At 33.1% G+C, this 22,063-nt stretch overlaps 1 protein-coding gene and 1 pseudogene across 1 annotated transcript in view; one reads left to right on the top strand and one right to left on the bottom strand.

Moving 5' to 3' along the window:
* Positions 1-22,063, bottom strand: part of LOC145291481 (protein C-mannosyl-transferase DPY19L1-like) — an 87,072-nt gene that overhangs the window by 9,016 nt on the left and 55,993 nt on the right. Inside the window, exons 10-17 of the mRNA XM_080137363.1 lie at positions 19,642-19,746; positions 16,413-16,499; positions 9,379-9,435; positions 5,238-5,318; positions 4,442-4,543; positions 4,125-4,196; positions 3,579-3,664; positions 3,330-3,357 (exon numbers count right to left, since the gene is read on the bottom strand). Coding sequence (XP_079993489.1) covers positions 3,330-3,357; positions 3,579-3,664; positions 4,125-4,196; positions 4,442-4,543; positions 5,238-5,318; positions 9,379-9,435; positions 16,413-16,499; positions 19,642-19,746 — 618 coding nt within the window. The remainder of the gene's footprint in view (positions 1-3,329; positions 3,358-3,578; positions 3,665-4,124; positions 4,197-4,441; positions 4,544-5,237; positions 5,319-9,378; positions 9,436-16,412; positions 16,500-19,641; positions 19,747-22,063) is intronic.
* LOC145291749 (U2 spliceosomal RNA) lies at positions 21,622-21,746 on the top strand (annotated as a pseudogene).

Here is a 22,063-nt window from a genome sequence, read left to right as displayed (position 1 = left end):
TTCTATTTATAATTATGTGTGATAAAAACGAACCAATCAAATGCGAGAACAGCTTTATAAAATGACTGAATCTTGATGAATTCTCCAATAGTATTTACCTTTTCATGTCAAAACAAAAACACTACATTTTCTTTAGTATTAAAAAGGGAGTAATCATGTAATGAGTAATTTCTCATGCTATTATGTTAATGAACAGAGCAGAATATTCCCCAAAATTGACAAACCTAATGGATTCTGGGAGCTACTTCAAATTAAAGAAGAATTCAACCTCGAAAACTAAAAGGAAACTGTCACAGGTCCTCAATAAAATCAAACACCTAATACCCCCGGCAAAATACAGGGAACTAGCTCAAAATCACAGTAAACTACCACACTTATAGTGTCTTCCAAAAATTCATAAAGACAGCACCCCATTAAGACCTATTATCAACGGCTGAGGCTCAGTGTGCCACCCCTTCAGACATTTCCTAGTTGACATAATCAGCCCAATTATAGGCAAGACCCCATCATGTGTCCAAAACTTAACTCACTATGTTGAAATAATCAAGAATACTTCCATTCATTCAAACCAGATGGTGAGCAGGGATGTGATGAGGCTGTTCACCAAAGTGTCCATTGATGAAACAAACAGTGGTAAGGAAGAAGCTGTCCTCAGATATATCACTGAGAGAATGAACCCACATCCCTATTGACAACCTAATGGAGATGTCCTTCTGTATAGAGACTACACATTTCACATTCGGAACCAACATATCGACAAGAAGGTTGGTGTTCACGACAGTCCCCAGTACTAACCAGTATATATATGGAACATTTTGAGGAGTTGGCAATAAGCTCAACACCACTGAAACCAACTATGTGGCTACGATATGTGGATGATACGTTCATACTCTGACCCCATCAGAAGGACATCCAAAAGTTACTAGACCATGTGAACTCCATTTGTCCATCTATCCAGTTTATTATGGAAAAGGAACACAATTCCTGGATGTATTAATAACCCATACGGGTCAGAATTTTATATCTTCAATATATCAAAAACCAACTTTCACAGGACAACACCTAAATTTCAACTCCTAACATCCATATAAGGTAATAAAAGGAATCGTCCAGTGCTTAAAACACTATGACAGAACAATGTGTACTGATGATAATACATGCTAGGAGTTGGACAACCTAAGAATAACCCTCCACCGAAATGACTACCTAGAGAGCGTTACATCAGCTCCGTAAAACCTAGAGCAAACACCAAAGAATAATACCCAAAAACTTGCCAGTGTGCACATCATACATAAAGGGCCTGTCCGAAAAAATTATAAAAATATGCATTCCATATGATATCAAAACAATATTCAACATTTATTCAACTCTCAAAAACACCTAGTACGAGTCAAGCCCTTGATCGGATGTCTCATAACAAAAAACTATATACGAGATTTCATGCAAATGTGGAAAACTACACAAAGGTGAAACAGGTCTGGCCTTAAAGGTAAGGCTAGAAGAACACCGTAAAGCCATAACACAAGGAGAGGTCGAAAAGTCGGGACTAGCTGATCACATATGGAAAGAAAAAGGAACACACTTCTCTTTGAGGAACGAGGACAAAATAATTGACACGGATGGAGGAGAGAGTCAGACAACTGAAAAGGGCAACACATATGCTAAGAAAAGAAAAATTACTAAGCAGACCAAGTTTAGAAATTAAGCATTTGGGAGCCTCTAATTGTAGGAAAAACAAAAATTGTACATCCTTAAAATTTTGGCGATGGAAGATAATTTAGCTGCCTCCCTTTTGTCAACAACTTTTTTCACAGATACGAAACCACAACCATAAAACAGAGATCAACTCCAAGAATACAAAAATATCTACGGAGCTAGTAACTTTTCTCTTTTCTTTTCCAAACAACAACCAACATGCCTGAAGATGGTCGAAGGACAATCCAACCGAAACGTTGCACAAATAACACTCAAGATGAGAACAATAGTCCAATCAATACAACTAATATAAACACTCAGCCATCATCTCAAAAATTCAAAACTTTAAGTCAATTAAATTTGAAATGGCAGTAGAACCAGAGTCCGTAGTAGTAGAGTCATGGTGGATATTATTGTCTCATCACAGTCAAAATCCTTAGAATTGTGTACAATACTCCCCATTCCTACTTTCTAAAGTCTGTTTTTACTGAATTGCATACAATTAGCCTTAAATTTACATATTAAATGATTCAAAAGAGAGGGATATTCTCTAAAGATAAAATTATTTTTTTTTCCCTTTTTTTTTTTTTCTGATTGAAGATTCAGAGTAACTGGATGGTGGCTATTCATTCTTCTTTCCTATCAATACTGTTGTTTCTCGGAACTATTTTAGGACCAACTCTGTTTCTTCTCTACATCAATGATCTTCAAGAGAATAGTTCTTAGAAGATTAACATTTATGCTGATGACGTCACTATTCTGGTGTTGCTTCTTGCCCATCTCCCTTGGATCAATTGAAATATGCAGCTGATCTAGAGGTTGACTTCAATTCAGTTGTGGATTGAAGCAAAAAATGGCTTGTTTCGTTTAACCCTGCTGAGACTCATCTTGTGTCTTTCAATTGTAGTCGTGGCTTTTTTCTTCCTGAGATTCTCATGAATAGCTCTGTCCTTGAAAATTTTGAAACTTCTTGGCCTTTCTTTCTCATCAATCTTTCTTGAAATTCATATATTAGGTCTATTGCTATTTCGGCTTTCGCAAAGGCAGTTCTCTTTATTGATCTAAACACTTTCTCACACCTGGGACTATTTTATATCTCTATTAATCTAATATCAGACCATATATGGAGTGTTGTTTCCATATTTGGGCACGTGAATCTCTGCCCCATTTGAAAGTTCTTGAGAAATTGCAGAAACATATATGTAATTTCACCCCCCCCCTTATTATATCTTCTTCTCTGTAACCTATCTCTCTCGGTCTTTTCTACAAATACTATCATGGCATATGTTCTTCAGAATTATCTGATCTATTCCCTGTTTCCTTTGTTCGAGCTCATTGGTCTAGTGATCTCCATCAATTTGCTGTTTTAATACCTCATTGTCATACAGTTTCATATTCCAGTAGCTTCTTTCCAAGAACTGCAGCGTTAATAGAACTCTTCACGCTGATCGTCTTCCTCCTATTTATAGTCATGATTTTTTCAAGACTGTCAATAAGCATCTTCTATCTTTTCAATCTTTTGTTCTTGTCAACTCCTTTCATCAAGTGGCTTCACCCTTTGTAGCTTTTTCCATTAAAAAAAAAAAAAAAAAAAGAAAAAGAAGCATTTCTAAAAAGCAAAACAATTCACTAACCTCTGCATGTGGTTTGCTCCTGTCTGGTCTGGAAAGAAAAAAAAATTAAATAAAATGTAAATTACAAACAAATGGTCAATTTTTTAAGCAAAAAAGGGGAATTGTTATGATACTAAATCTAAGTTAATGTTTGTTTCCTTTTGACCCCTTTTCCTATACACTTCCATTTCATGACGCACGACTATATACACTGCAAACACATATGTAAATTAGATAGATCCAATTATTTATATGTATAAATCTACTTACTTAACTAAAGGTTCTTGAATTTGTTTCTCATCTTTGCCTTTCACTGACTTTTTCCTTTTCCAAGATAATAATTCTTGATATCCAACCTGTGAGCAGGACAGAAAACATGGTCAGATTTATAGAAAAAAAATAAAAGAAATGGTCAGATTCATATGAACATTTAAAAATAAAAATACACAAAAAACCTTAGATTTACATAAAATTAAATTTAAAAAAAAAAAAAAAAAAAAACCCAGTCAGACTTATATTCAAAAAAAAAAAAAAAAAAAAAAAAAAAAAAATGGTCAGATTTATAAAGAGCGGGGGGCATATTTGTACAAAAAAAAAAAAAAAAAAATGGTCAGACATATAAAGGGTGGGGGCATATTAAAAAAACAAAGGGGGAGGAGATCAGATTTATGAAACAAATAGGAAGCAGCTGAGAATTCATTCAAATTCTTAGAACAAAAAGAAAAAGAAATATTGTAATATTACTTCCAGCTTTTTCTGTAAAATTTTTTAATTTTTAGTATTATACAGGTGAAGAAGATTGTTAAAAATTCTTACCAAACAAATAATTCCAAGCACAGCTAACAATGCTCCAGGAGCCAACAATGTCTTTGATACTCGCATCGGAGTCTGTGGGGGAAAAAAAAACAATAAATTAAAAAAAAAAGTTAGTTTTTAAGAAGTTAAGCAGAAGCATAATACAAAAAAAAAAATTTTAAAAATGGCAAAATATTTTTCTTTGATTTTTCTGAGGAAATCAGTAAAGTTTTATGTTTAAAAAAAAAAAAATGTGAGAGAGAGAGAAAGAGAGATAGGGTGAGCAGAGAAACAAAGAGAGTAAGAAAAAGAAAGGGTGAGACAGAATATAGTTTTACCTCAATTTCCATGAAGTCAAATTCGGCAGAACAGGTGTACAATTGCGTATGGAAATTTTTAAAATCTGTAAATTTGGCCCGGAGAATATCTCCAATATGAGCCTAGAGAAAAAAAAAATTAAATAAATAAAAAAGAACAATTAACTTCTCAATAAGAGGAAACAATTAGTGCAAAAGGAATTGAATTTTCTTATCACCCTCCCCTCAATTAATGGCTTTATATGGCCAATTATTTTAAAGCTTTCTCCAAAAGAAAGTATGAAGGATGTTTCAAGAGTAATGCCTTCTATTTTTTATTCCACCCGAATGAATCATACATTATTGCAAATTGCATTGTTATGATGATTAAACTTATGCATTCATGACCTGAAAGTGAGACTTTGAGACAGCAACTCCTATCATAGATGTGTGTCAGAAGCAGAAAAGTGTCATTGAATTTCTGGCAAAAGTGCACTGAGAATGGTGGAGACTATGTAGAAAAATAAATTCTCAAGCACAAAATGTTGCTCATTTTAATGGTACCACTTCCATCTTCATAGCTGTTCAACTTTTTGAGTTAAAAAATAGGAGGCTCTATTTTTGGGACGACTTTCGTTTCTAAAATGGAATTTCGTCCTATCGCCTATTTGTTTTGTTCTGAAATTCCAGTTGGCTGTCAATGTAGAGTCGGCATTAAAAACTTGTCAACAAGAAATGTGAATTGCTTTGAAGACTTTAACATAAAACCATAAAATGTTAAATGTTGACCATGATTGACCATATTCCCATTTTAAATAAAAGATTTTTCTGAACTTACATCATCTGAAATTTTCAATAATTTTCCAATTAATATCTTCAATCCAACAGTTCCTGAGAGTAAAAAACTTCCTTGAACAGTCTAGATAAAAAAGAACATTTTTTAGTATAGAAATGTATAGTTAAAAGGAAAAAAAAAAATGTTCAAAAGTTTGAAAGAATAGAAAATATAAAAAACGATAGAAAAACAAAAATGTCCGCATGGATGTAAAAAAAAAAAAAAAAAAAAAAAAAAAAAAAATGTTAAAAGGGATGAAAAAGACAAGCAAAAAAAAAAATTATGATTTTTTTTTTTTTTTTTACATAGGCATCACCACATTATCAAGGCTACTCGAGGATAAGGGTTAAAGAGTGTACAGAAGAAATTGGACAATATAATAATCATTAGTAATGGAAATTCAGTAAATTTGTTAACTTATATGGAACGGCTCATCAAGAACTTATTTACGTTAGACTTGAAGACAACCATATTGTAGTCAGCTGGAAAGCAGGAAAATGGAAGACAATTCCACAGGCATGCAGTTCTAAGAAAGAAGCTTTGTTCATGGAATCTACGTTTAGGTTTAGGCACAGATAAAGAGTGGGGGGAATTATTGATAGTGTTTTCAGCTAGACGAGTGTTTCTTGTGAAAGTTTGGCGAGGGGGGACCAAAGATTGAAGCTCAGTCGAACACTTTCCATGAAAATAACGATACATCAGAGACAAACTCGCAATATCTCTTCTGTGAGATAGAGGTTGTAGGGAAGAGAAACGGACATCTCCTACGAGGCTACGAAGTCTATTTTGAACTCTATCAAGGCAGGCCAAGTCCTTTCTAGCAGCTCCTGCCCAGATGTGGCAACAGTATTCCATCCTTAGACGTACCTGGCTCTTATATAGATAGAGAATTGCATCAGCAGGGAGATATCTACTGGATCGATAGAAAGATCCCACCATTTTTCCAGCAGCCTTGGCAACAGATTTGATGTACGTGTTCCATTTAAGATCAGGAGTAACGGTCAAGCCCAGAAGCTTGTCAAAACCTGAGGCCTCCTGAAGACGAGAGCCATTCATTTCAATTGATGGCAGATGTGGATCAGAATGTTGGTGATGTAAAGAGAGAAGCTTGGTTTTAGATGCATTAAAAGTAACCAGCCACTCCTTTCCCCATTGTACCACGTGCTCCTCAAGATCAGAGGAGAGAGAATCGTAGAGAACTTGGTCGTTTACTGTCTTAGATGTGCTACCATAAATGGTAGTGTCATCAGCAAAAATGTCTACAAATGATGTAAGGATGTGATTTGGAAGATCATTAATGTAGATCAGGAAAAGAGTTGGGCCCAGGATCGACCCCTGAGGGACTCCAGCATTAATACTGTGAGCTTCTAATTTTTGTCCCTCAACTACTACTCTTATGAACCTATCAGAAAGAAATGATTTAATAATTGAGAAGACATTACCAGCTATACCATAGCTAGAGATCTTGTGAAGTAAACCTTTATACCATACCCTATCAAAGGCCTTAGATATGTCAAGAGCAATTGCCCTAGAAAGGTTGCCTCCGTCGAGAGATTTGCTAATCCTATTAGATATAACTGTAAGCACATCTGCTGTAGATCTAGCAGAACGGGAAGCCATATTGAGTGTCACTAAGAAGATTATTTTGGTTTGAGATGGTTGATTACTTCTCTATTTAACACAGATTCCAACAACTTACTCATGACGCACAGGAGACTTATTGGGCTGTACTGAGAGGGGGATGAACGATCACCTGAATTCTTAAATACAGGGCATACTGATGAGATTTTCCAGGGTGATGGGAAACTATTCTCCTTAAGACAACGTTTAAACAGTTTTGTAAGTATGGGCGCTACTTCTGGTTGAAGTTTTTTGAGTACTATAATTGGAATACCGTCAGGGCCAGTTGTTTTACTGGAATCAAGGTTTTTGATTAGCTTGGCAACATCACGTACAGATATATGCATATCACATAGTGTGTTTTCTAATACAGGAGGAAATATTGGGGGTTGGCGGCCTTGGTCGCAAAGGGTAGAATTAGCTGCAAAGTTCTTGGCAAAGAGTTTGGTTTTATCTGATGCTGACGAGATTACCTCAGGTCCATTGATGATAGTTGGGATGGACTACACGCTTCTGTTGAGGATTCTGTTTGCTATTTGCCAAAATTGGTGGGAACCAAGCTGCTGCTCAGCTACTTTGGACTTGACGGATTGAGCATACAACTCTCTTGCGTTCTTTATTACTTTCTTACAATGGTTGCTGGCAGTCCTGAAAGCAGCTTTAGTTTCCATACATCTATTACGTTGGAAGCAGTAGAAAAAGTGATTTCTGTGCGCAATGGCAGCAGCACATTCTGAAGAGAACCATGGCTGGCTGTTAGGTTTTTGCTGGAACTTTTTCAAGGGTATGAAACGGTCTATACCTACAATTAACCATTCCGTCAGGTCTGATACTATAGAGAACACATTCTTTTTAAACATGGAACGCAGAGGTAGATCCGATATAAATGTACGGAAGCTATCTCAGTCAGCCTTAGTGTATCGATAGACTGTACGATGGAGAGGTACGTCTGGGGACTTATTACATTCCATTTTTATCTTAATTGATACAACAGAGTGGTCGGAAGATCCAAGAGGAGACAGAACAGAAACTGAACATGGTTCAGGGCAAGTTGTGAGAAAAAGGTCTAGTAGACTCGCATACTGGCCGTCATTGTCGGGCACATGGGTGGGTTCGTGAACAATCTGAGTGAGGTCATAAGCAATGGAGAAATCATGACAGAACCTCCCCTTATCATCGGTCTTGTTTGAGTGGGTCAACCATTCCACATTGTGAACATTGAAGTCTCCACATACGTGAATGTTAGCTGAAGGATAAGCAGATAGGACTTGGTCAATTTTCTCAGATATGCTTTTAAAGATAGTAACTCCGCTGTTGTGGGGGCGATAGAGAGTAAATATAAATGCAGTAGTGTGAGCTAATGCAACCCGGAAGCACATATAGGGTAAGTTAGGATCTTCTCTGGAGATGTCTCTACCACATGGAAAGCCATCTTTAATATAGGCACATATTCCATGCCCATGGCGATCTTGGGGGTCAGATTTGGAAGTTAAGTTAGAGTATCCTTTAATTGCGAACTCTTCTAGGGAAATTGCCAGTTTCGCTTAAAAATAAAAGGTCTGGTTTAGTCTCCTGTAATTGGGTTTCAACCTCTGGAAGGTTAGAATGTAGACCCCTGATGTTGGAGAAGGAGACATGGTAGTAGGGGTCTACATTGGAAGTTGGAGAACCGGGTTTAATCGTGTATTTTTTCTTGAAACTTGTCATGATGGAATTTTGGAATTTGTGGACTAGGTTGTCAGATTTGCTTAGAGCAGAATAGGGAGGGGAAACTAAGAGAGAAAAAAAAACGAAGAATTGAAGTGATAAAAGAAAAAAAAAACAGGTACTTGTACAGTTTAATCAAGACATTCAAAAATGAAAATATTGAAAAAAAGGTTATATTGTACGCATCCGTTCTGGATTGAAGATCTCTGCAAAAAAAAAAAAAAAAAAATTCATTTAATTTGATCGAGTAGTTTTTTTTTTACAGCGAAAAACATGTTCTTATGAGAGTGCGTTGAAGTCAGCAATTATGGAATTTGTTGAACATATTACGGGGAGATAACTCAATGTAAAGTGCCAACACTCCCTCCCCATCTTTAATAATAGCTTTTCTTCCTAAAAATTGAACCTTTTGCTTGGTATTATAAGAAATTGTCTTTCGCTGTAAAAAAAAAAAAAAAAAAAAAAAAAAAAAAAAGAAACTCTACTTTTTTTTCGGAGAACTGTTCCATAACTGATACGTATAATATAACCTTTTTTTTTTTTTTTTTTTTCGATATTTTCATTTTTTTAATGTCTTGATTAAACTGTACATGTACCAAAAGACAAATGTAAAGAAAAGGATGAAAAAGAAAATAAAGAAAAGAAAGATGAATGAAAGGAAAAAAGTATCTTAAAAAAAAAAAAAAAAAAAAAAAAAAAAAAAAAAAAAAAAAAATCAAAGAAATAAAAACGGATTAAAAATGTTTTTTTTTATTAAATTATTTTTTTCAAGCGATAAAATAAATTAAAAAAATAAAATATTAACAAAATTTCTTACCCACATCAAAATAGATAACCTCAGTTTAACAATTAAAGGTTCCATCCACATGATGATCTGGAAAAATAGGAATGAAATAAAAATGTCTTAAATTTTGTAAATTTTTATTTACAACAGAACCGATAAGAAACAGAAAATTGAACAAAGATAATTTGCATGGAGTTGTAATCACCTCACAAAGTGTTAAGTAAAAAAAATAAGAGGAAGAACTAATGAAAAGAGAAAATAAGTTGATAAGCAGAACAAAGGTTATAGGAAGTGAGGTTACTAGAAAGAAAATTAGGAGAAAGTTGTTCACCAAGGAACACAAAGGCAGTTGAAATAAAATGGTTAATCAAGGTGTGACAGGTGATTCGGACAAAAGATCAAACATAGAGGTCAATATGTTTAGAGTTTATGACAGTTTACGGAGAGTCTTAAGTTTGCATCAGTTGAGGACAGTTGCCAATTAAAAGGTAGGTTGTGACCTGAAGCAGATGGGAAAATGGATTGCGCAACTGACTGACAAACATGGCCCTGATAGGTGACTAAGATGTGGACATTAGTGTTTAGAGGATCGTTTTTCATGATGGTATCACACACTCACCCAGAGAAAGCTGAATTGACATTCACAGAATGTGTTGCATTGTTTACTTTTTATACGTGTGAACGTGTGCTCACCTCCTCAGCAGTCATAAATGTGAGACACAACGACATGGCAAGACCAGAACTAGAAGAGAAAAATAAAGGAGAAGAAAACCACGGAAATAGTGTTGAGGTTGATGCTGTTGTCGAGAAAGGTAGCACATGGCCCCACAGCGTGACTATCAACCAAAGACAATAAATATTAAAAAATATGTTTAGTAAAAAATTTAAGAAAAAATGTTTATCAGTATGAGCTGAAACTAAACCTGATCAAAAATGGAGAATTTCCCTTAGTTAACGAAGATTTTTATGAACACCTATTTGCATTCATATGAGTTCTTATGCAAGGTGTTGCAACACCTTGCATAAGAAAAAAAAAGTAAACAAAATACGAGGAGGTGCTGAAGAGTATGGTGAAGCTCAGGATAGACTAGATCACCACCAGACACCCCTATGTCTGTCAGCAGGATTCTGCTCTTATGCACAAAACCAAGACAACTCAAGTTTGGCTGATCAACAATGTTCCTCCTCAACTGACTGAAACACCATTAATAATTTTGTATGCACGAGTTACCATCAAATACATATTAACAGCCGAAGGAGCACATGGTCCCACAGCATATAACAGCTGGGTGATTTCATAATGTAAAATTTCATGAATTGATACAAACTTATGAAACTCCTTAATAAATACAGATTGTTGCAGTAAAATCTGGCATGACAAAAAGCAAACCATCTAATGAGAAATGATGAGGAGCATGGTAAATGGCCTGAATGGATGAGATTGTTACTGGATGTTTCTACATCTTCCAACAGGACTTCGCATCTGCATACAAAGCCAAGACGACTTGAGTGTGGTTGACCAATAATGTTCCTCACAGCTGATTGCTGATGCGGTTGCCCTCCTCACTCTATTGCAACATCTTTAACTATTTCTTCTGAGAGTAATTGAGGCCAATAAGCATGCCCACAACACAGTTGACTCTCTGAAGGTTACCACCCTGGAGGCAATTGCCACTATAGACAAGGACATGGTCACTAAACCATGCGATTCACTTTGCACCTATCTTGAGATGGTCATTTTCACTAACAGCATTATATAGTAGTAGTATATAACTGTTGCTAAATAAACAGTGCTAGTATAATGGGATTTGAAAGAATGCATTTTAGGTTTAAAAAAAAAAAAAAAAACACTATTACATACATGCTATGTCAAAATTAAAATTCCAAAAAATTACAGAAAATAATAGAGTAGATCTGCTACAATTATTTTTTGCAAAAAGAAATGGATATTAGTGATCTGCCATTTTCTATTTTCAAGCAATGGATTCGTCAAAATCAAAGATCGCAATTACCTCCCCTGATTTAAAAAACTCTTCCACATTAATCAATATGATAAAACTTTATAATTCGATATATTTTATTTTTACTCGTAATTTTTACTAATTTTGACATGATGTGCAAGTACATAATTGTGTTTTTACATAAAATGCATTTAAAAAAAATCTCATTATACTGCACAAGCACCAAATAAAATGTCGAGTTTCTTCATATTCAATTTTTGATTTTATTGCCTACCAGCAGATCGGCTGGCATTGCCCTATTGTAAAATACGTATAGATATTATACTTTAATTCATACAGAATTCTTATTTTTTATAAACAGAAATACTGTCGGTATTAAACGTAACATTAAATTCCTTAAAAGAAATGAATTAAAGAAAAGAAACTGAGACATGTGCACGCGAGTATTGTTCTTTTTTTTTTTTTTTAACAGTTCACTTCTTGGAAGTAAAAAAAAAAATTACTCAAGTTGAGATCGAAACCAAAACCTAAAGACAGTGAGGAGACACGTACGATAAACATTACATGAGCTTGACACAATCTTCAAAAAGTGTTTTCAAACCTACTTATTCTTAACATAAGTAATCTGTCAAGTTTCACAACCGTGCATGCGCAGCCGTGAAATACTTGACAAACAGATAAAAATCCGATGACTCCCAGGTACCAATTTTTCAATTTTGACCTCTAAGCCCCTATTCTGAATTCTGATTAAAAAGTTCTCCACATGTCTGAATACCCTACATACCAAATTTCCAGTCTGTAGATCAAAAATTTAGTATATAGGTTAAGAAATGCCTTCACGCTCACATTTTTGTAAAAATATAGATTTCATTTTCTTTTTGTCGATTGTTGGATTTTGCTGCAACATCATGTAAATAAACAATAAAGTCACGATTTTACCATCAAGGATCGACTACTTGTGAACCCAAGAGCTTACATCCTCAACAACCCATGATATGCTTGCACTATCCAGCTAGGGAGGATTACACTGCAAATTAATTCCCCCTCTGGTTTGCAAGCTGCATGCTCAAATTACCAAAACCATCACTATAACGATGTGTGACCATGTGCTTCTCCGTTCGACAATACTCACTGACCACAATGCTGTTTCTGTGGTCTTTTATTTCTTCTCAGTTGTATACAAAGAAAACCAACAATTTATTTGGTGTTTATACAGTATAATATGATTTTTAAAAATATACAGTATAATATGATTTTTAAAGAAAGCATTTTTATGTAAAAACACAATTACATACTAACACGTGTCAGAATTAGTAAAAATGCAAAAAATTACGAAAAATGTCTCTCAAATTGACATCTGCAGAGGTGACAAGCACAAGTTCACACAAAAAAAAACAAAAACAATACAATATAGGAAATATAGAAAATACAAACTGACAAATTCTGTAGATACCAGTTGAGCTTTGACTGCATGTGTGATACCATCATTTTCTGTGATGGTCTAATGATTGTCTAAGCACTAACGTCAACATCTTAGTTTTCTGTTGTGATTGTGTTGTCAGCTCATCTCAGTCTGCTCTGAGCCACAACCTACATAACTGTTGCAAATTGGCAACTGTCCTTAACTGTCGTAAAACTCACCCCATTCCTAAAACTGTCCATAAAATAACTCTAAATATATTGATCTCTATGTCTGATCTTTTGTCCCATCCACCTGCCACATCTTGATAAACAATCTTTTTTCAGTTTCCTTAGTATACCTTCGTGAACAATTTCCTCCTCATTATCTTTCTATCAAGTTATTTCCTCTTTTTCTTACTTTCTAACACTTTTGGGGTAGGCGACATTGATAGTATCTCAACAAGACAGATGACAGAGACTTCAAGCTGAAATAGTGTTAAAGAATAGCCATCTCAACATGATTGACCTGCCGCCATTCAAGATATGACATGCAGGATTCAGTAAGAAAGTTTCAAGGCAATGATGCTGGTTATTGAATCATGCCTCATTTAACTAGTTTATTTGGCAGTATCCTGTTTAAGGATAAGTGTTATTTCATAATTTTTTCCTTCCTAGAAAACTAATTTCCATATCAAGGACATCCAGAAGATGTAATGTCTACAAGTGCAGACGGTGGGCATGACATGCTAGGTTCAAGTCTTGTTAATGTGGTTGGTTGATTTTTTTTTTTTTAACGGCATATCAACAATTTTTGGGTTATTTAATGCAGAATCCAGTTATTTTGGAAAAAGATTTTTTTATGCTTCAAGTTCTGTACATCTTCAAACATTTATTCACGGTGTTTGGTTTTTGGAGAAAAAAATTTGTCTTTGTATTAAACTTTGCAGAAAATGATTGAATTTTCAAAGAGAAAAGAAAACTATAATAATATCAATCGCTGGTGCATTTTTGGTCTGAAAACCAATATCTTCAGACAACCTGATTTGGTCACACCATATGCCCTAATAGGTATTACCACTCTGGGCTAAAATGAATGTGGGAGCAAATTGGGCCTCACCACTGGATGTCTCTTACGGTCATATCTAGGATCACAATGTGTTCAAGTCACTTGGACTAAAACCCTTGAAAGAAAAAGTATGAATCAATTTTTCTTTTGTCTAACTATGACTGAAATAGCAGAGTAAAATTAAACCTAATAATAAATTAATAATAATAAAATTAAACCTAATAATAAATCAATAATAATAAAATTAAACCTAATAATAAATTAATAATAAAATTAAGCCTAATAATAAATAAATAATAAAATTAAACCTAATAATAAATTAATAATAATAAAATTAAGCCTAATAATAAATTAATAATAATAAAATTAAGCCTAATAATAAATTAATAATAATAAAATTAAGCCTAATAATAAATTAATAATAATAAAATTAAGCCTAATAATAAATTAATAATAAAATTAAGCCTAATAATACTGAAAATAATGAAACCAAGTGTGGATGAATATCCAAATTATTTTTGATTGAATAATAACAATAATTAAAAACAATAAATAAAACATAAAACACTCCATTGCAACCTTTTGTCTAGGACATATCCTGTTTACACATGAGGTTAGATCCACCCAAACAAATATTTTAAACTAATATATATATATATATATATATATATATATATTAGTGGCCTGGCAAGGCCACAGGGGAGACAACAGACGCAGCAAAATTAAAGCTGGCCTGCTAGGACATTATGTAGGCAAATTTGGGCATATTTTATTGGTTTGAAAATATAGGTTCTTTTTTACCAATTGTCACAAAAATTTAAGTATAGAATAGTATTATAATCTTCAAAAAGCCTGCAAATTTTCATGTAGCTTCGTCCCATAGAACCAAAGATATGAGAATTTCAATATTCAATTTGGCTACGATATATATAGACACACACGCCACTTTGTTAGGCAATTTTATAAGTTTGAAACCTCGGATCAAAATTTAACAAATGAAGGCTCGTTGAAAAGCTAATGACCTGAATTGTGTAGTGAGCTATGTGATATTTGCCTTTAAGGTCACACATTGTTTAAATAAGTGAGGGATCACTTTTCTATATTAATTTAACATAAAATGAGCACCTACTTTATGGCCACTTTGTCTATAAAGTGGATGTTTATTTTATGTTAAATTAATATCAAAAAGTGATCCCCCTTCCACACTTTTTAAAAGTGTAATTTATTCATCTCATTGAACTTATTCGTTTCCTGGGATTTTAACTGTTGTTTTCATTTTCAGCACCCTCAAAAACCTATAATAGTAGTAATTTTAAAGGATATTTTGTGGGTGGAAAGCTACTGTACCTTTACCAATATTTCAATCATAGTTATTTGTTTTCCTAGTTTTGCATATGAATTACAAAATATCTGACATTTTCCCAAAATTTCTGGCTTTGATAGAGGGAAGACTAAAACTTGCTGCTTTGGTTTCAAATGATCTGAAATAACAGTAAGAGAAAACTTGATTCCAACTATTTCTCATATGTTATATCTCCCCTCTCTGGTTTATATACATAAAGTAAATTTCAGAGTATATAAGGATTATTTGATACTGGAGATATTCATAATCGTACCCTATTTCCAAAAGAGGGTAGATATAACATATGAGAAATATTTGGAATCAAGTCTCCTCTTGCTGTTATTTCAGATCATTTAAAACCATAGCAGCAAGTTTCTTCATCAAGGTCAGAGGTTTTGGGGAAATAATATATATATATATATATATATTATATATATATATATATATATTGAGACTAGTGCTATTAAAAAGCAAAGAATTTTCTGTTTCACTGTTTTCTTTTTTACCTTCTCCAATCTCCAAATAATTTTTTTTTCATTTTTCTCAAAATTGTTTAGGTTGGATCCATAAGTATCCAACCTAAACAATTTTGAGAAAAATGCAAAAAAGAAAATAGTGAAACAGAAAAATTTTGTACTTTTTTTAATAACACTTGTCTCAATGAGAAGTATATATATATATATATATATATATATATATATATATATATATATATAGAGAGAGAGAGAGAGAGAGAGAGAGATACTCATCAAGATACCCACTAATATTTCATATTATAAAATATATTAAATTGCTAAACAAGATCAACTATATATTTTATGGTAGAAACAAAAGGTGCTTGCCTAGAATTCCTTCTATATTAAAAAACAAAGAAAATTCTCTATGATGTATGTACCCATGATGGAAACAAAATATTGTATTCCCAAAATCAGGTAAATTGATCAAATAGTTTTATTTTTAAATAAGAAAATCAAATTTTATGGCTAACCGAGAAGTGACTTTCTTGTAATACTATTTTGAGCAGACCCAGAAAACAAGGGAGATAAGTCAACATACTTAGATGATTTTTTGTTCTAATGTCTACAATTTCCAATTGTTAAAAATTATTTTATTGATAAAAATACTTGATGAATTTACATGATTTTTGGAATATGATATTTTCGTTCCATAACAGATATATACATAATACAGATTTTTCTGTATTTTTGTTTTTTAATGGGGGTGGGGCTGGATAAGCACGGAACAAAACACCATAGAAGGGTGAAAAAAATAAAAGAGGTTGAGTAACCATACTTACCAAGACAGTAATGAGACAAGAAAAATAAAATGATGTTAATAACATTTCATTCATAAACAACAAAATCCAACTTAGAAGCCAACCAAACTGGAAAAGGAAAAAAAAAAAAAAAAATGTAATTATTCAATGAAATAATTTTTTTAAAAGTGTTCAATTTAAAAACTTTACAGAAAAGTTTTTTAATAGTAAAAAATAAAACTATTTCTCTTTCTTTAAAAAAAAGTAGAAAAACGAATTTAAAAACCACGAAAAAGATAAATGGTTTATTCGTATAATTTGGATTAATCACACCACTCATTCTCATCTTTAAGTTATTTTCACAATGTTTCTGCTGATGTAACTTCCGATTTTCTTCATGTTTAGCGTTTAGAGCTTAGCAATCTTTCTGTCAAACCCAGGAAGCTGCACAGAATTTTGAACGGAATCCTTTATTTAATCCGCGGAGGTAGCATGCTCTCGTTTTGTCAGTCATGACTTGGTAGAAATCCTAAGTAATTTGCAATTGTATTTTGAGTGTTGCCCATACTCAGGATTTATCTTACAATTTTCAGAAAATAGTAACTTACAACTGCATTTTACCAAGTACTTTATCCGTTGCGCTCAATCATAGTATGAAATTTAGAAGTTTAAACCTATTTTTGTTTTGATGTAGAATCTTACATCTTATCACTATTTATTACCACAGACATATATCTATATTCAAGAAGGAAATTTATAATTTCAATGTACAATTTAAATAAATTTGTAAATTTAAAGTAAATAATAGTATTAATATTTATATGACAATCCCAACCAGATGAAAAAGCCCAATATTCAAGGTAGAGCAATAATATAACAAATTTAAATCCTATAAATTAAAGTTTACAAAAATTGAATCTTTATTTTCTTTGTACTCTTTGTCAAAAAAATAAATTGTTGTAATATTTAATTTACAGAATCTAATTGGTCTTATATATATAACATTTGAACTGATCATTAAACTGTAGACACTCATAGAGAGAGTCCATATTCTTCTTTTTTTTTTTACGGAGGCCACTCAAGGATAAGGGTTAAAGAGTGTACAGTAGTCAATGGAACAATATCGTAGTAATCGTTAGTAGTGGAAATTTGGTAAACTGGATTACTTAAGGGGGACAGTTCATCAAGAATTTGTTTACGTTGGACTTGAAAACTACCAAATTGTAGTCGGCTGGAAAACAGGCAAACGAAAAAGAGTTCCAGACGTGCAGTTCTAAGAAAGAAGCTTCGTTCATGAAATTTACATTCAGGCTTTGGCACAGATAAAGGGGAAATTATTGACAGTGGTTTCAGTTAGGCAAGTGTTTTTCATGAAAGTTTGGCAAGTGGGATCATAGATTGGAGCTCAGATGAGCACTTGCCATGAAAATAATGGTAAAGCAGAGACAGGCTCGCAATATCTATTCTGCAAGAAAGAGGTTGCAGAGAAAAGAAAAGGGCATCCCCACTAGGCTACAAAGTCTATTTTGAACTCTGCTCCTACCCAGATGTGGCAACAGTACTCCATCCCTGGACGTACCTGGCTTTTACATAGATATATATTATTTTTAATATTTTTGCGATTTTTTATCTATTATAATTAATAGTTAGAGTGTTTAATTTTATACTAGAAGAAGGTTGGAGGTTATATTGACCCAAACCTGAAAATAACATCTAAGATGAGAGCAGTAGTCTAAATAATCCAAAAGAAATTCTGAATCATAAATTACTACTTGTTTAGATCAACTTTTTTTCTTTTATCACATTTAAATATATAAAAAATAAAATAGATATTTAAATATTAAAAAATAAACATGGTTCTTAAAATGGAGGCATTTTCTTTGTTTTTTTTTAATAAAGAGTTTATGCACCCACAAAAAACAAGTGAACACTATAATATGCTTTTTGTGGTACAAATTCAACTTACTAACACGCCTACGGACATTCATTAATCTCTCACATTTTTAACATTAAAAAACATGTGTACAGTGTGATGATGTATGCAAAAAAGAAGTCATCATCTTGCATTTGATTTCAATGGCAATTTTGAGCTTTGTATGTTGTTTAACCATTCTCATTCTTCTTTTAAATAATATTCTGAGTTTTGGCTGCAAGAAAGAGGAGGGTATAAAGAGTTGCTATGCTGTTGTCAGACATTTTTTTTCTTTCACCTCAAACAAGATATATAGCAACTTGGACATAGAGGGATACTATTTGGGATAGTGTCTATGAAAGAAAAGAAAAATGATGAACGAAAAGAGTAAAGGAAAAAGGAGAAAAAAAATTTGAATAGAATGAATATTCTACTTTATATAATAATCTATTCGTTCCTTCCTTAGTTTGTACATTATGCTTTGAAAAAAGCCAAATACAATTTCTGAAGGCGAAATTGCTTCAAAGCCAAATTCACAAAACTTGGTTGGTTGGTTGTTTTACGGCATAACCCTTTTTAGGTTATTTAATACTGAATCCAGTGATTTTGAAGAACAATTTTATAATAGAGTATATTTTTTCGATTTCTATTTAACCCATAGTTGGGACCCTAACAGGTATTACCACTCTGGGTCAGAGTGGATGTGGGAGAAATGGCAATTAAAGGGTGGCTCCACATTCCCTAAAACCCGCAAGCTGGGGCTTCACCATCGGATATAGTTTAAGGTCATATCTAGGACCACGAAACTTGGCTTTAATCCTGAACAAAATTATAAACGTGACCTCTCTTTGATGTATCCTTGTTTTCAAAGATCATTATAATAATATATGAGTTTTGTTGTAATAGTGTAAGAAACAAACACGTAATTTTGATCTGCAGCAATTCTTTACTGAAGAAAGAAATCAGCAAAATGTTACATATTAAAAAAAAAACCGGACAAAAAAGAATATCGTCTGCCTAGAGGTGCTGGATTGAAGGAGTAAATTAAAGATTGCCTCTTACGATGCAATTTTATTATTTGTACTGAACTATGTAGCACAATATTATTTTCTGAGTATTTATTAGTACTTATTAATTTATCTCATTTGGGTCAATTCTATATTTAAAATACAATGGACACTATTTTCATAGAAATGTTAAACTCATATTTGTTGTGTGTTATTGTTTTTTTTTGTTAAAAAAACTAATTTTTTGCACTATTCAAAAAAATATCAGAGTGATCCAAACATATTTGTTGATTAAATATATTTCTCATTCCATGGAATTTCCACAGGTCCTGCTAGTAGAAAGTTAGCTTACCAACTGTCCAAACATAATAATCTTTAATTTCTTGGAACCAATAAAATGCAGCATATAAGTTGCAAACACTGACATTGTCTGCGTCAATAGGGCAAATTGGGCAAACTGAAAAAGAAAAATATACAAAAAATAGATATAAAAAGATTAAAAATTTTTTATACAATTTGTGATCTACTAAAATGAATGCATGAAAATAATAAATAAAAATGAGGATGTACATCCTTAGCCAAATGTCAAGGATCATAAGATGATTAAAAAAAAAAAAGAAAAAAAAAAAAAAAGGCTCAAATTAAAGACATTTAAGTCTGTTGTACACATATGATACCCTAATTTTACCATTAAATCAAAAGTAATCAATACAACAGCTCATATCGATATGACAAAAGCTGTCTCTGCATATCTACACTTCAGCCACAATTTAATCTTGTCAGTTTCTCGAGTAGTTCCAGAATTTGGTGGTTGCACAGAATATGGTTAGGAGACTGTTAGAGTAGGTGGACCAAAAATGTTTCTATGTAGGTCCTTTTTTTTGTGCATGCTGTAGCGTTTACTCTGGATGAATTGAATAGGCTTTCTTCTTCATTCACACAGCACCAGTCCATCGATGCAGTAACAATGCAGGCTGTTACTACAAAGAGTTGCTGTTGAATACATTAAACCCCGAATAGTCGGCAACCCTCATCAAGCATGTTTCTACTACTAGTAAAGAATGATGGTTTGAACAATCACCTGGTAGATATGCGCTTACTGCATCTAATTAGTTTAACTGAATTCACATTTGATAGAATATACATTCAACTTTTATATAAAATATATAACTACAGAAGAAATTATATGTTAACAAAAAATAAGTTTTATTTTAACAATGCTGGAAAGGAATTAAAAACAGAAAAGATTCAATTTTTACAGAAAAAAAGAGCTGCATGGTTTTATAGCTTTAATCTCATCGCTGGCAAGTTTAATGCTGTTATGATTTGCCTTTCTTGCATATTGAAGTTGAGAGACTACCGAGCGTGCGCATTGAAATATTGGAAGCAAAAAGATCGCCTAGTGGAAAGCAAAGGCAATTTTACTTCAGCATAGATTGAAACCTAACCTACTTTTTGTTTTTACTTTGTCTTTACCTTTTGTTTCAGTCACAGAGTTTGTCGTCATAAGAATAGGTAGACTCTTGACTCAAGTAGGGAGAATGCTATTTCAGGTTTGTAGGTTATAGAGTGTTTGGATAATCATGTAGTAGATATGCTGTACTGCATGCAGTTAATTTAACCGAATCCAAAAGATAAGTTGTTTTTTTTTAATGAGAATCGTTCCAGACAAGTTATGAAGTCACTTGATGTAAGGAGCTAAAAGAAATACCACTTCAAGATCAAGAACTTGCCAATGATAAGTGTTATATGGATAGATTCTGACCAGAAACTTAAAATTTTTTCCCCCCTAATTTTTTACAAGAACTAAAGGATAAAATTATGGAAGTGAGAGTTTCTAACCATAAGAATGGCTAGATGCTTGACTAGAGTACGAAGCAAGCCATTTCAGTTTTGTAGGTTGTTGCGTGCCCGTCCCATCTTGCATAGGATGCAACAAATGCAGTCTATGAGTGGGTTTTTTGATCTGCTGCACTTTCAGATTTCATGCGGAATTTCCTGAGAATCTCTGCACAACGATTTTCAGGTTCACTGAAGCAAAGGAGACAGCTGGCTGGAGTACATCTGCTGCACACAAAAATAACTGATCTTACTCAGGGGAAGGATATTCATCAGCTTTGTAGGTACTTATGCAGAATAAGGACAGTGCTATTGTCAGAATTTTCCAGGCAGTTTATGTAAAATGCTGGAAAGTGTTGAACAAAAATTTTGATTTTTAGTTGCATGCAAGCGACTCTCTAAGTCGGTTTGTCTGTCCGTAACACTTTTGTGCTTGGCCTTTTTGGTTAAGATCAAAGGTCTGTTGTTAATACATGCTGTTCTTAGCTTTTTAAGCTTTTCTTGGCCTTTTGGCCAAGATCAAAGTGTACTATCTGTTCTTACTACATGCTGTACTTATGTGATATAAAATGGGGGATCACTTTTCTCTATTAATTTAATGTAAAATGATCACCCACTTTACAACCAGTCAGTCTCAAAGCCATTCAAGCCATTCTCCAGATCATTCAAGTTGTTTTTGAAGGATTCCAGTTATTTTTTAAGCATTCAAGTCATTCTTAAGATCATTCAATTCATCCTTAAGTTCATTAAAGTCATTCTAAGTCATTTACTTTTTATTTATTTAAATCATTTCAGCCCAATTTTTGGTCATTTTAGTTTATCTTTAAGAATTTCATGCCAATCCTACATTCACACATTTATTCATTACACGAGAGCATGCGACTAATGGCTATCAGCCTTGTTTTTTCATGAAAATGCTGGACAATTTTTTCGAT

Source organism: Euprymna scolopes, chromosome 12 (assembly GCF_053919585.1).
Source record: "Euprymna scolopes isolate OS-2025 chromosome 12, ASM5391958v1, whole genome shotgun sequence".
In the NCBI taxonomy this organism is placed as follows: domain Eukaryota; kingdom Metazoa; phylum Mollusca; class Cephalopoda; order Sepiida; family Sepiolidae; genus Euprymna; species Euprymna scolopes.
Note: the sequence above shows the minus strand (reverse complement) of the source record. Positions and strands in the feature narration are given on the sequence as shown.